The 11,508-nt window shown below is 69.3% G+C and overlaps 2 protein-coding genes across 2 annotated transcripts; one reads left to right on the top strand and one right to left on the bottom strand.

Annotated features, from left to right (window-relative positions):
* Window positions 1-6: 6 nt before the first annotated feature.
* WDR6 (WD repeat domain 6) lies at window positions 7-5,032 on the top strand. Its single transcript, XM_068409479.1, has 6 exons — window positions 7-78; window positions 153-2,547; window positions 2,894-2,989; window positions 3,179-3,295; window positions 3,497-3,615; window positions 3,736-5,032. Exons 1-6 carry the CDS (start codon window positions 12-14, stop codon window positions 4,224-4,226), a joined length of 3,285 nt encoding a protein of 1,094 aa, XP_068265580.1. The 5' UTR covers window positions 7-11; the 3' UTR covers window positions 4,227-5,032.
* Window positions 4,950-9,639, bottom strand: DALRD3 (DALR anticodon binding domain containing 3). The gene is made up of 13 exons (XM_068409480.1): window positions 9,295-9,639; window positions 8,882-9,171; window positions 8,529-8,803; window positions 8,226-8,284; window positions 8,005-8,127; window positions 7,614-7,684; window positions 7,021-7,079; window positions 6,596-6,678; window positions 6,371-6,494; window positions 6,196-6,254; window positions 5,972-6,085; window positions 5,707-5,775; window positions 4,950-5,469 (listed from the first exon to the last, which is right to left on the bottom strand). Exons 1-13 carry the CDS (start codon window positions 9,622-9,624, stop codon window positions 5,350-5,352), a joined length of 1,776 nt encoding a protein of 591 aa, XP_068265581.1. The 5' UTR covers window positions 9,625-9,639; the 3' UTR covers window positions 4,950-5,349.
* Between the last annotated feature and the right edge of the window lie 1,869 nt (window positions 9,640-11,508).

Here is an 11,508-nt window from a genome sequence, read left to right as displayed (position 1 = left end):
GCGCTGCCAAGATGGAGTCGGTGGCGCTGGTGGCGCCGGTGACGGCGCTGGAGTTCGCGGGGGACGTGCTGTTGGCGGGTGAGCGCGGTACCGGCACCGGGAGCGGGGCGGGCGGCGGGGCCGGCGGCAGCGGCTGACGCGGTGTCCCGCAGGCACGGGTCCGGAGGTGGCGGCGTTCCGGCTGAGCGGCGGCGGGCCGGCGGCGGCGGCGGGGCGGCGGAGCGTGCTGCGTGAGGCCACCGTGCAGGGGTTGCGGGCCGAGCCCGGCCCCGCCGGCGGGGCGGCGGTGCGCGTGGCGGCCTTCGGCGGGCGCTGGCTGGCGGTGCTGGCGGTGCGGCGCGGCGGGCCGGGCGAGGGGGCGCGGCTGGCGGCGTGCGGCGGCGGGGCGGCGCGGGAGGTAGGGGCGCGGGTGTGGGAGGCGCGGTGGGCGGCGGGCGGGCGGCTGGCACTGGCGTTGGGCGGCGGGACCGTGGCGCTGTACGAGTGGCGGGGCGGCGGGCGCTGGCTGCAGCGGGCGAGCTGCGGCGGGGCCGGGGCGCTGCGCTGCGCCGCGCTGGCGGGCACGGGCTGGGCCCGGCTGGCGCTGGCGGCCGGCACGGCGGCGGGGGCCGTGGTGGTGTGGCGGGCGGCGGCGGCGGCGGCCCCGCGGCGGCGGCTGCTCGGGCACCAGGGCGCCGTGCTGGCACTCTGCTACGCGGCGCCGCGGGGGCTGCTCGCCTCCGCCTCCGAGGACCGCAGCGTGCGGCTCTGGGCCGTGGGCGAGCTGGGCGGCAGCGACGAGGCGGGCTCCTGCCTGCTGGTGTGCTACGGGCACAGAGCGCGGGTGGCCGCCGTGGCCCTGCGGGGACCGGGCCCGGTGAGCGCCGGGGAGGACGGCGCCTGCCTGGAGTGGGACGGCGGCGGAGGCGTGCGGCGGGAGCGGCGGGGGCACCGCGGGGCCCTGCGCGCCCTGGCCCTGCGCCCCGCCGGCGGCTGCATCGCCACGGGCGGCGACGACGGCGGCGTCCGGCTCTGGCGGCCCCGGCGGGCGGCCCCGGCCCCGGCGGCGGCGCTGGGAGCCCCGGTGCGGCCGCGGGCTGTGCTGCTGGTGGGGCCGCGGCGGGTGCTGGCGCTGGGCGAGGCGGGCGGGCTGGCAGTGTACGAGGCGGCGGCGGGGCGGTGGGTGCCGGTGCTGCCCCCCGCCGCCGGCGGGCCCCGAGGGGTGCTGGCGGCCGCCCCCCTGCCCGGCGGGGACGAGGCGCTCTGTGCCCTGGCTGGCGGCGACGGGCGCCTCCTCCTTTTCGCCTTGGGCTGCCCCGGGGCCGCCGCCGAGCTGCAGCCGTTCGAGGGGGCTGTGCGCGGGCTGGGCTGGGTCCCCCGCCCCGGGCTGCCCCCCGACACCGCCGCCCTCCTGGCCTCCGGGCCCGACGGGGAGATGCTCTGGCTGGACGTCACCCACTGCCCCGGGAGGGCACCCTGGGCGCGGCTCATGGGACGCTACCTGCTGCCCCCCTGCAAGCAGCGCTGGCACACCTGCGCGGCCTTCCTGCCCCAGGGGGGGCTCCTGCTCTGCGGGGACCGCCGGGGCTCCCTCCTCCTCTTCCCTTGCAGCGAGTCCCCGGGGCAGGTTGTGGAAAGCACCAGCAGCACCAATGGCGACACCAACTCGGTCAGCGAGGACTCCGGCAGCGAGACGGAGCTCTCCTGCTTGTCACACAAAGGGGCTCGTCCCCTTGAGGCCCCGCTGTCTGTACTCTTCGGGCTCCACGGGAAGACGGGGGTTACCTCGGTGACCTGCCATGGGGGCTACATTTACAGCACCGGTCGGGACGGCTGCTACCGCCAGCTCGGCCTGCAGGGCCAGCGCCTGGAGGTGCTGTGCAAGCACAGGCCCCGCAAAGGGCTGCAGTGGATCGAGGAGCTGCGCTTCACCCCAGATGGGGACCTGCTCGTGCTGGGCTTTCACGCTGACAACTTCGTGGTGCGGAGCACCAGGACCGGCGACAACCTCCACTGCATCCCCTGCGGCGGGGGGCACCGCTCCTGGAGCTACTGCAGCAGCCCCGAGGCCTTCGCCTTCGTCAAGTGCGGGGACGTGATGCTGTACCACTGCGAGGCCAAGCCCTGCGAGCAGCAGGTGCTCCTGGCGTCCCTGCACGGCCGGGAGATCACCTGCGTGCGGCACCTGGGGGCCATGGAGGTGCCCGGCCACGCCGCCATTAACATCTTTGTCACCGGCAGCGAGGACACCACGGTCTGCGTCCTGGCGCTCAGCGAGCGCTCCCGGGCGGCTGTGCCCCTCGCCCGGCTCAGCGACCACAACTCCAGCGTGAGGGCGCTGGCGCTGGCCGGCCCCGTGGGACCTGGTGACGAGGGCTTGTCCACCCTGCTCTTCTCTGCGGGCGGCCGGGCACGGATCGAGTGCTACCGGCTGCTGTGTGCCAGGGACCCAGCCTCCGAGAGCGCCGTGACCTGCCAGGTCATCCACGTGGCCTCCCACCAGCTGGACGAGCACTGGGAGCGGAAGAAGAACAGGCACAAGCTCATCAAGATGGACCCGGAGACAAGGTGATGCTCGGGGACTGCCAAGGCAGGGTTAGCAGTGACTGCGGTCCAGGAGGGCGCTGGGAACCACACTGGCCTCTGCTGGCACACGCGCTCTGCGTGGCTGTGGGCTTGGCTGAGGCAGAAGGAGCTGCCTTGGCTTTAGGCACGCGTCCCTGGTGTCCTGTGCCCAACGGCTGGGCCTTAAGGGGCTTTTGGGCTTAGGGAAAGGCTCGGTCTTCCCTCCTGTCTCTTCTGAGTGCTCAGAGCTGCGTCCTGCTCTGGGCTCAGCCTGCCCTGCTGGGCCACCCGCCTCCCCGTGGCTGCGGGTGTCACCAAGGTGTTGGTGAGCATCGTGTGTTTGCTGCAGGTATATGTCCCTCTCAGTCGTGCCCGGGACCAGCTCCGAGCAGCTGCTGACATCCTGGAAGTTCCTGGCTGCTGCTTGCAGCGATGGATCAGTTCGGTGAGGAGCTGTTGTGGGGCTTGGCAGGGAGAACAGAGCTGGGGCTGGGAGCAGAGCAGGCTCCGTGGGGGAGGCCGGTGTTGTGGACGTGGCCGGCCAGGAGCAGGATAGGGCACATGGTGGAAAGTAGGGACAGCGGCGCTGGGAACCCCCTTCTTCTATGGCCAACTGCCCTCTGCTCCCACGCAGGGTCTTTGGGCTGCTGGAGGCTGCTCGGAAGCTGGTGCTGGTGGCGGAGTCATTTCACCACGAGCGCTGTGTGCTGAAGGTGGAGGCGTTCCTGCACGCGCGGGCGGGAGGGGAGAGGTGAGCCCTGAGCAGTGCTGTGACCGGCGGGGCTCTGGGGAGAAGCGTTTGTCCTCACAGGGATGGCAGCCGGCAGCTCAGCGGGCGGAGGGAAAGGAAATACCGATCCTGTTCTGCCGCTTCCCCGGATCTTGGTGGGGACCCTCGGGGCTGCCTGTCGCAGGGCTGCGGACGGAGGCTCCCCCAACACCTCCATTCTAGGAGGCACCTCCTGTGCAGCGCAGCCACCGACGGCAGCGTCGCCTTCTGGGACATCACCGGCCCCATCACAGACGCAACGGACGCCCTGCACCGGGCAGAGGGACAGATGCGGCCCCTGGGTGGGTGCAGCTGCCGGCAGCTCTGCTCTTCTCTCCCTCCCGAGGGGGCCGTGCTGGTGGCTCCTCTGCTCCCTCGGGCCAAGGTGAGTGTCGCTCTCCTGACCCAGCCTGTTTTCCCAGCCCTGGACGCCCCGCTGCTCACCATCGTAGCCCACAGCTGTGGTGTGAACAGCCTCCACATCCGCGAGACGCCGGAGGGACGGTACCTGGTGGCCAGCGGCAGCGACGACGGCTCCATCAGCGTCTGCCTGCTGGAGGTGGCCCTGGGCGGGGGCGAGGCGGCGGCAGGGACCTGCCTGCGCATCCTGGAGCGGGTGGCCAGGCCCTGCGCCCACGCTGCCCACGTGACGGGGATCCGCGTGCTGCGGCCGGACCTGCTGCTCTCCGCCTCGGTGGACCAGCGCCTGACACTGTGGCGCCGGGGCCCGGCCGGGCTGCACGAGCTCAGCACCACCTTCTTCCACGTGCCCGACCTGGCCGAGCTGGACTGCTGGGAGCTGGTGGAGGCCGGGGGGGGGCTGCGGTACTGCTGCGTGCTCTGCGGGCAGGGCCTGGAGATGCTGCACGGCACGGCCCCCCCCGAGCCCCCTCCGCTGGAGGCTCCCCAGTAACGGGGCAGGCGTGTGGCACACCCCCTGCCTGGGGGGGACACCCTGCCTGTGTGGTCTGCCTGTCACCACAGCCCCTGTCCCAGCCTGCGTGCTGATGTGTCCCCTCTTGAGGGGATGGGTGTGCTCGGCTCCTTTGAGGACAGCACAGACACATCTGGGGTGCTTAAGGCTGGTGGTCTCAGGGGAGAAGGCAGATATAACACCTCCTGGACAAGCCTGTGGCTCCCCGGGCAATAAAGGAGTGGAGTCGTCAGCCCACCCTGCCCAGGAGAAGTTCCTCCTCCCTGAGGTGTCAGGGACCCATGTCCAGGCTTTCCAGCCCTGGTCCCAGAGAGGAACCTGCTCGGGAGGGTGCTGAGCCCTGCACCCAGCCCTGGGAGCTTGAGGGCAGCAGGAGGCCAAGACTGGTCAGGTGCTGCAGCCTCGTGCTCCCTGGGACAGGGCCCCGTGTGACAGCCCTGACCCTGCAGTGCTGGGGACTGTGCTGAAACAAGTGGGGACACTGATCCCCTGCAGCACACGTGCTGTGCCAGCCTGGGCCTGGCCACCCACCCCTGCCCAGAGCAGCCCTTCAGTGCTGCCTCACGCTGAGGGGTTGTTCCTGCGCAGCAGCAGGACCCAGCGCCGTCAGAGTACAGGGAAAGACAAAGATCTGCATGTGGCCCCAGCCCCGTGTGGGGCAAGGTGTGCTGTTGGGGTCAGACACACACACACACAGGCGCATTTGTCCAGCAAAAAGTGTATTGGACCCCGGTATCTGGGGCCTGCCAGGAGCCTTGAGCCTCAGGAGCTCCCTGCCAGCAGGAAGCAACCTTCAATAAACGGCTTTGAGGAAGGCGAGGTTGGTGCCTGGCTTTGTGGTGACTGGTCCCCACTGTCCTCCCTTCTGCTGGCGTGGGCCCGTCTCCCACTCCAGGCACAGCCGCGGGGTGCAGTAACCAAACCCCCCAACTGCGCGGGCAGTGGGTGGGGAAGCTCCTGTGTGGGGCTGAAGCACGCCCTGACTCCCTGCCTGATGGTGGGGCAGCCCCTTGCCCTGCCAGGGATGACGTGCCCTGTCCTTCCCAGCGTGGTGCGGTGTCCTGGTGCCTGTCACACCATGGCACGGCTCTTCAGTGGTGGCTCAGATCTGGCTGAGAGGAGGGAGGTGCAGCGTGGCCAGCGCGCTGTGGAACACATCCCTCACTGCTCCCAGCAGTTGGAGGCGGGCAAACATCTGGTCGAAGAGGTGAGGGAACGGCTCCTGCGGGGAGAAAGGCACCGATGTGGGGCTGGTGGCCATAGTGCCCCTCGACAGGCTGGCCCTAGAGGCACTGCTGCCTCTGCGCCCGGTGTACGCATCCTTGAGGGGCTGGTGTGGGGTGCAGCACACTGCTGGCGCCCCGGAGCCCCCTGCCCCCACAGCTGCCCCACAGCTGCAGTCCAGCCCCGGGAAGGGCTGCAGGGCCGCCAGCCTGCAGGCCCGGGACATCCAACTCACCCCCAGGATGTGGATCCGGTTGTAGTAGGAGCTGAAATCCATGCTGAGCTGGATCAGGAACTTGCACACCTGCGAGACAAAGAGCTGCTGCTGGCACGGTGGGGTCCAGCCCATCTTGGGCCCTTCCCCACCCCAAGTGGTCTCCTCCCTTGGCACTGCCCTTGCGTCGCTCGCTGTTGGGCAGCACCCTGCTGGCATGTGGGCCTTGCCCTGGGCTGGGACTGTTGGAGCAGCACCCATGGGTGCTATGGCACGTGGCACTTACTGTCTCTGTGTTGGCTGTGATACGGATCCCCTTGGTGGGTGCAGGCAGCTGTGCTGCCTGCTCTAGGACTTCAGGGAAGGGCAGGAGATAGTTGAAGAGCAGGAGCCATTCACCCTGTGTAAGGATTAGTTGTGTCGGAGGGGGACGGATACTCCTGGGCCAGCAGCATCCATCACGGGAGCTGAGGGCACACAGGTCCCCGCGTTCCCCTTCTCAGCACTCGCCTCTTCCCGCAGGCAGGAGAAGTTCAGTTCTGATGCTGGTGGCAGAGGTGGGTAGGTACCTGGAAAGGAGGTGGGAGACTGTTGTTGTGCCCAGAGAAGCCCCTGTGGCTCCAGGTGTGAGGAAGAGCCCAGGAGTGGCTGTTTGTTAAAGGAGGGTCGCGGGGCTGGTGCTCACCCCGCTCCACAGCCCGCTGGTAGGTGTCGAAGAGCGTGGCCAGCCGGGCACAGTTGTACATCACGAAGGCACCGCTCTTGGTTCCCTTTGTGGAGATGCTGCTGTCCTCCAGGTCCAGGGTGATCTGAGGGCAGGGGGAAGCTGCAGTCTGGGCTGCTCAGCACAGAGCGGCTCCACTACTCCCACAGCTTGCCTGCCCCGGCTCTGCGCAGACCGCTGTCCTACCTGGCTCCGGTGAGCAGTGCTCAGCATCTCAAACCTGATGGCAGCCACCGTGAGGGTATCAATCACCTCAGTCCAGGCCTCATCTGTGGAGAATGCAGGTGGCATCACGCACAGCTTGCTCCATTCCCATGTACTGTCACCCCAGTGCCCAGGCAGAACCCAGCCCTGGGGCCAGGGGGCTCCAGTGGAAGCTGGGGACCACCACACTGCCCCAGCCCTGGCCCCCACCCGCAGGTGCTGTTCTGTGCCCGTGACCCACATGGCAGTTTAGATGCCTCCCCCCAAGCAAGGTCAGCACCTGGCTCCATCACGGAGGGAAGGAGCAGGATGCAGGGGAGAGCCCCGCTGGCTGCAGGCACAGCGGCGAGGGGGGAGGTTCCTGGGAGCCATGGAGATGGGGATGGAGCAGCAGAGCAAACCCTCACCTTGCGCAAGGTCCCCGTACTTCATCACGGAGGCTTCGTACATCTGGCGCTTTCGGAGCCTGGGAGGAAACACGGACACTCACAGCCACCACCCCTGGGCTGAGCTGGCTCCCCAGGGCTCCCTGAGCCTTCGGGCTGCTCGGGGCATCCCAGCTGCAGCAGCAACCCAGCCAAGCAAAAGCGGTACAAAACCTCCAGGAGCTGGGCAGGGACAGCCACGCTGCGGCCAGCCCCTTCTGCCGCTGCCTGGAGAGGTCCACAAGGAAGCCGCTGCGCTGGTACAAGCTGTGCCTTTTGGCTCAGAAAGGGCCACCCCCCACCCCTCCCAGGGCTGTCTGCTAATGGGTGAAGGCAGGGAGACACCACCCTGCGCTGCCACCGTGCCCAGCTCCTGCCGCTGCCTCTCCTCCTTCCTCTCAAAACAGCCCTGAGGCCACGGAAGAGCAGAATGGAGGGAATGCACAGAACTCTGTGCGCCATCAGCTCGCTCAGCGCTGCAGCGTGGCTGCCTGGGTGCCCCCGGGGCTGGGCAGAGCGCAGGGAGCCTTGGCAGACGAGCATCGCTGCGGGCGCCTCGCTACACACCAACTTACTGGAAGTACTGGTCTGCCCCCATGGGCGATGAGGGGTTTGTCACCTTCACTGGCCCACAGACAAGGTGTTTCTGAAAGAGAGAGGAGAGACCAGGGCTGGGGTCAAAGACTCAGAAGCTCTACTGAAACGCAGTGCAGGAGAACTGGGACAAAACCAGCCCTGTTCTAGCTGCGTCCCCGCAGTCCTCTCCTGCCCCTCCTTTAGTGCTGAAATCCCACGGGGAGAGAGGCTGCTCCACCGCCTGGACCAGAGCGCGGGGGGGCTGCCAAGGGAGAGGGAAGCCTCAGAGGGGGCAAGGCTGGGCCTCAGCATTCGCTGCAGGCATTGAAGGAGGCTGGCTGAGCGCAGGGATGCTGGGGCACACAGTGAGGAGGGTGGGAGGTTCCTCACCTGCAAAGCCGTGTGGGCTCCTGGATCCAACATCCTCCAGAGCAGATCCAGCTGCTGCTGCTGGAATTCCTCCTCACAGCTCACCACATGCACGATGCTGCAGCAGCTGCCTTGGCCTCCAGCCTGCAGCAGAGCACAGCAGGGAGCTCAAATGCCATCGTGTGACAGAAGGGAAGGACGTCTGGAAAGCGAGAGGCAGGCAGGGCCGCAGGGTTACTCACCATGCACTGCAGAACGGCTTGCTGCAGCTCAGCCAGGGCCCGCAGCTTCCCCTCCGTCACTGGAAGAAGGAAGGACACTCAGAGCAGGACACGGGGGTTCACCACCACCCCCCACCATCCTGCCCCAGGCTGTCTGCATTTCTGGCTCAAATCATACTGAAGGGGAGTAAGAGGAAAAGGAAATTTGGATCTAAAACCTCCTTACTTTCTGTAAAAACAACCGGAAAATAAAGGAAACAGGCCTGTTTGCAGCCATTCGCTCCCCCGCTGTCACACTAGAGCTGCTGTACACGTGAGGCTCACCGAGAAGGATGTCCAGATTGGGGTCGTAGCCCACCAAGCCCTGCCGCTCCACGAAGCTCCTCAGGTGCACTTTACAGATGACATCCTCAGGCAGCGCGGCTGTGCCCAGCTCACAGGCTGCGGCACAGGGCGACTGGCCCAGCGCTCGCTTCAAGGCCGAGACGGCGTCAGGGAGGGCCAAGCCGCCGGAGCCGGAGGGCCAGTCGACGCGGAGCTGCCGCAGGACCTCCCGGCTCCCCTCCTCGGCCAGGACAGGGACCAGGTGGACACCAACCCTGCGAGAGAGGGAGATGCGGGAGCTGGCAGCGCGGGGCTGGGCGGCGGGGTGTCCGGGCGGGGGGCGAGGCACTCACCCCTGTGCGCGCAGCAGCTGGGCCAGGTGGTCGGTGAGCAGCAGGGGCCGGAGGTGGCGGGGCCGCAGGGCCTGGGGGCCGCTCAGGGCCGGGCAGTGCAGCACCACGCACCCGCCCCGCGCCGCCGCCGCGGGGGGAGCCGGCCCGGCTGCGGGGCCCAGCAGCCGCCCGAAAGCCTCGGGCCGTCGCAGCTGCACCGCCAGCCCCGCCGGTGTGGCCTGGCAGCCCCGCACCGCCAGCACCCCCGGGCCGCACAGTGACGTCACGCCCGCCATGACGTCATCAGGCACCTGCCGGGCGACAAGGCGTCAGTTCCCCTGCCTGCACGTGGCCCGGCGCGGGCCCCGCCCCAGGCTCCGCCCCCTCCGCGCAGGCCCCGACCCCAAGGCCTACCCGCCCCGCCCGCGGCCTACCTGCCCCTCGGGGAAGGCGGCGCTCAGCGCGGCCCGCGGCGCCAGGAAGTCCCGGTGCCGCAGGTTGCGGGCGCCGCTCTCCTTCACCCAGAGCCCGGCGGGCCGCCCCAGCGCCCCGTTCAGCGCCCGCAGCGTCGCCGCCACCCCCGGCCGGCCCTCGCCCGTCTCCATGGCAGCCCGGCCGCCGCTTCCGCCCGGAAGTGACATCACCGGCCCGCTCGCCCGCCCCGCCTCTCGCAGGCTGCAGGCGGCCGCCATGTTGGGCGCGGCGCGCGGCGCTCCCGGGCGGCCATCTTGGGTGTGGGCGGGTCGGAGGGGCAGGGCGGCCATCTTGGGGCGGGGCCGCCATGCTGGGTGTGGCGGGCAGCGAGGGCCGCCATGCTGGGTGTGGCGGGGCGGTGGGGCCCGGCGGGCCGGGAGGGAGTGTGCGGGGCCCGGGGCCGGCGGCAGTGCGTGCTCAGGCACTGCCAACCTCCGCAAAGGCCTCTACGGGGGCCCCAGCCCCTCACAGGCCCCCGCACAGTCTCCCCCCAGCACGGCGTGGCCACAGCAGGGCCGTCGGTGGCACCCTGAGGAGAGGCCGAGGGGGCAATCACCGGCAGGGCCCGGCAGAGGCTGCTGGGGCTCCCCCCACACCCCTGGATTGGGGACGGAGGGCTGCTCCAGCCCGCAGAGGAGGGGACACTGCTCCCCAGCCCCCTCAGGGCTGCTCCTGCCTGTCCCCGGGTGCTGGAGGGACCCAGAACCGAAACCACAGGCAGCCGAGTGGAAGTGGGAGCGCCAGGGGCTGTGCCGGCACTGGGCAGGCCCAGGCTGCCGCCGCTGCTGCGGGGGAGATGGGCTGCCCGGGGCAGTGAGTGCAGCTGAGCCGCGGGCACGGCACAGCCCAGCTGCGAGGCCCAGGCTGTCCCTGGGGGCCACAGGGCAGCGAGGGGCCCTGGGGGTGGGTTTGGCAACGCCAGGCAGGTGGTTTTGGGTGGACCAGAGGGCATAGGACAGACCCTGGCTGTGGGCACAGAGCGACTGGCAGACCCAGGCTTGCCAGTTCAGCCTTGCCCCCTTGGCTGGCATGTGACAAGATGGTTGAGAAGCACCATCAGCACTTCCAAGGCACAGTTTGCCATCGCAGCTGGGCGACGAGCAGCTCTGGGTGCATGCCCTCCTTAGAGCCTGCGCGCTGCCCCAGCTATGGCTGCTCCACTGGCCCCAGGGGGAAGGGTGGGTGCACGGAGCTGCCCTCCTAGCACATCAGCAAAGCGTCTTGCTCATCAGCCTCAGCAGGAAGGAGGTGGAAACTATTAGATGGCGCCATCATGGTCTTGATTACATCTGCAGAGCTGAGCTCCTCCATGGTGGTGGTGTCTCAAGTGCAGATTTGAAAGAGCGGAGGGCCCGTGCTGCTGCCCGCTCCCTGAGCAGTGCAGGCAGGCAGCGGGGGCTATGGCTCCCCTCCCGGGCTGCGGTCAGAGCCAGCTCTGATCTGGCGACAGAGGCAAGGGCCCCATACACCCCCCCAGCCCCATGCCAGCAGGTCTGCTTGGTGGGGAGCGGGTATGCAGGAAGCACTGAACCCCCCCCCCGCAGCGGCAGGGAGCACGTGTCCCCAGGAGCTGGGGACCTCCCTGCCTGCCCTTCCCTTCCCGCCCTCCCCACGGGCCCGGGGGGGCCGCTCTGCACAGAGGGCCCAAACCGGTTCCTCTGGGGCTTGTGTGCGCAGCGGGGCCAGGGCGAGGGCAGATCCTGGCAGCACGAGCCCTGCCGGGAACGCAGCAGCTCGTTTTGGGGCAGCTCTGACGCCCCAGGGCTGCAGCCCGCAGCCAGTGCGAACCCACAGCCGCAGGGCAGGAGTGGAGATGGGGGGGCAGCTGTGTCCCCCCCCTGCCAGCAGTGCAGGGCCGTGCCGTGGTGGGGTGCTCCCTGCACCACCCACAGCCAAGAGGTGATCTGAGAATCGCTGCTCACACCAGACCAACTGCTGACTGTCCGCAGGGCAGGAGCCGCCCGGGACCCCTGCCCGGCCGGCCTGGGAGGGGGGACACCAGCACGGGCTGGGAGCACACTTGGACCTTGTGTCACCGCTCAGGGTGGGGGCCAGGCTGGATCTGTCCCCATCCCCAGAGCGCCGGGGGTCCCCGCAGGCAGCTGACGTGAGGCCTGGCAGCGTGGCGGCCCTGGAGGGGGTGGGGAGCTCGGAGGCGCCGAAAGAGCTTTGGA

This window comes from Nyctibius grandis, chromosome 10, assembly GCF_013368605.1.
Source record: "Nyctibius grandis isolate bNycGra1 chromosome 10, bNycGra1.pri, whole genome shotgun sequence".
Lineage (NCBI taxonomy): Eukaryota > Metazoa > Chordata > Aves > Nyctibiiformes > Nyctibiidae > Nyctibius > Nyctibius grandis.
The sequence above is the reverse complement of the archived record's forward strand: the minus strand, read 5'-3'. Positions and strand labels throughout refer to the sequence as shown.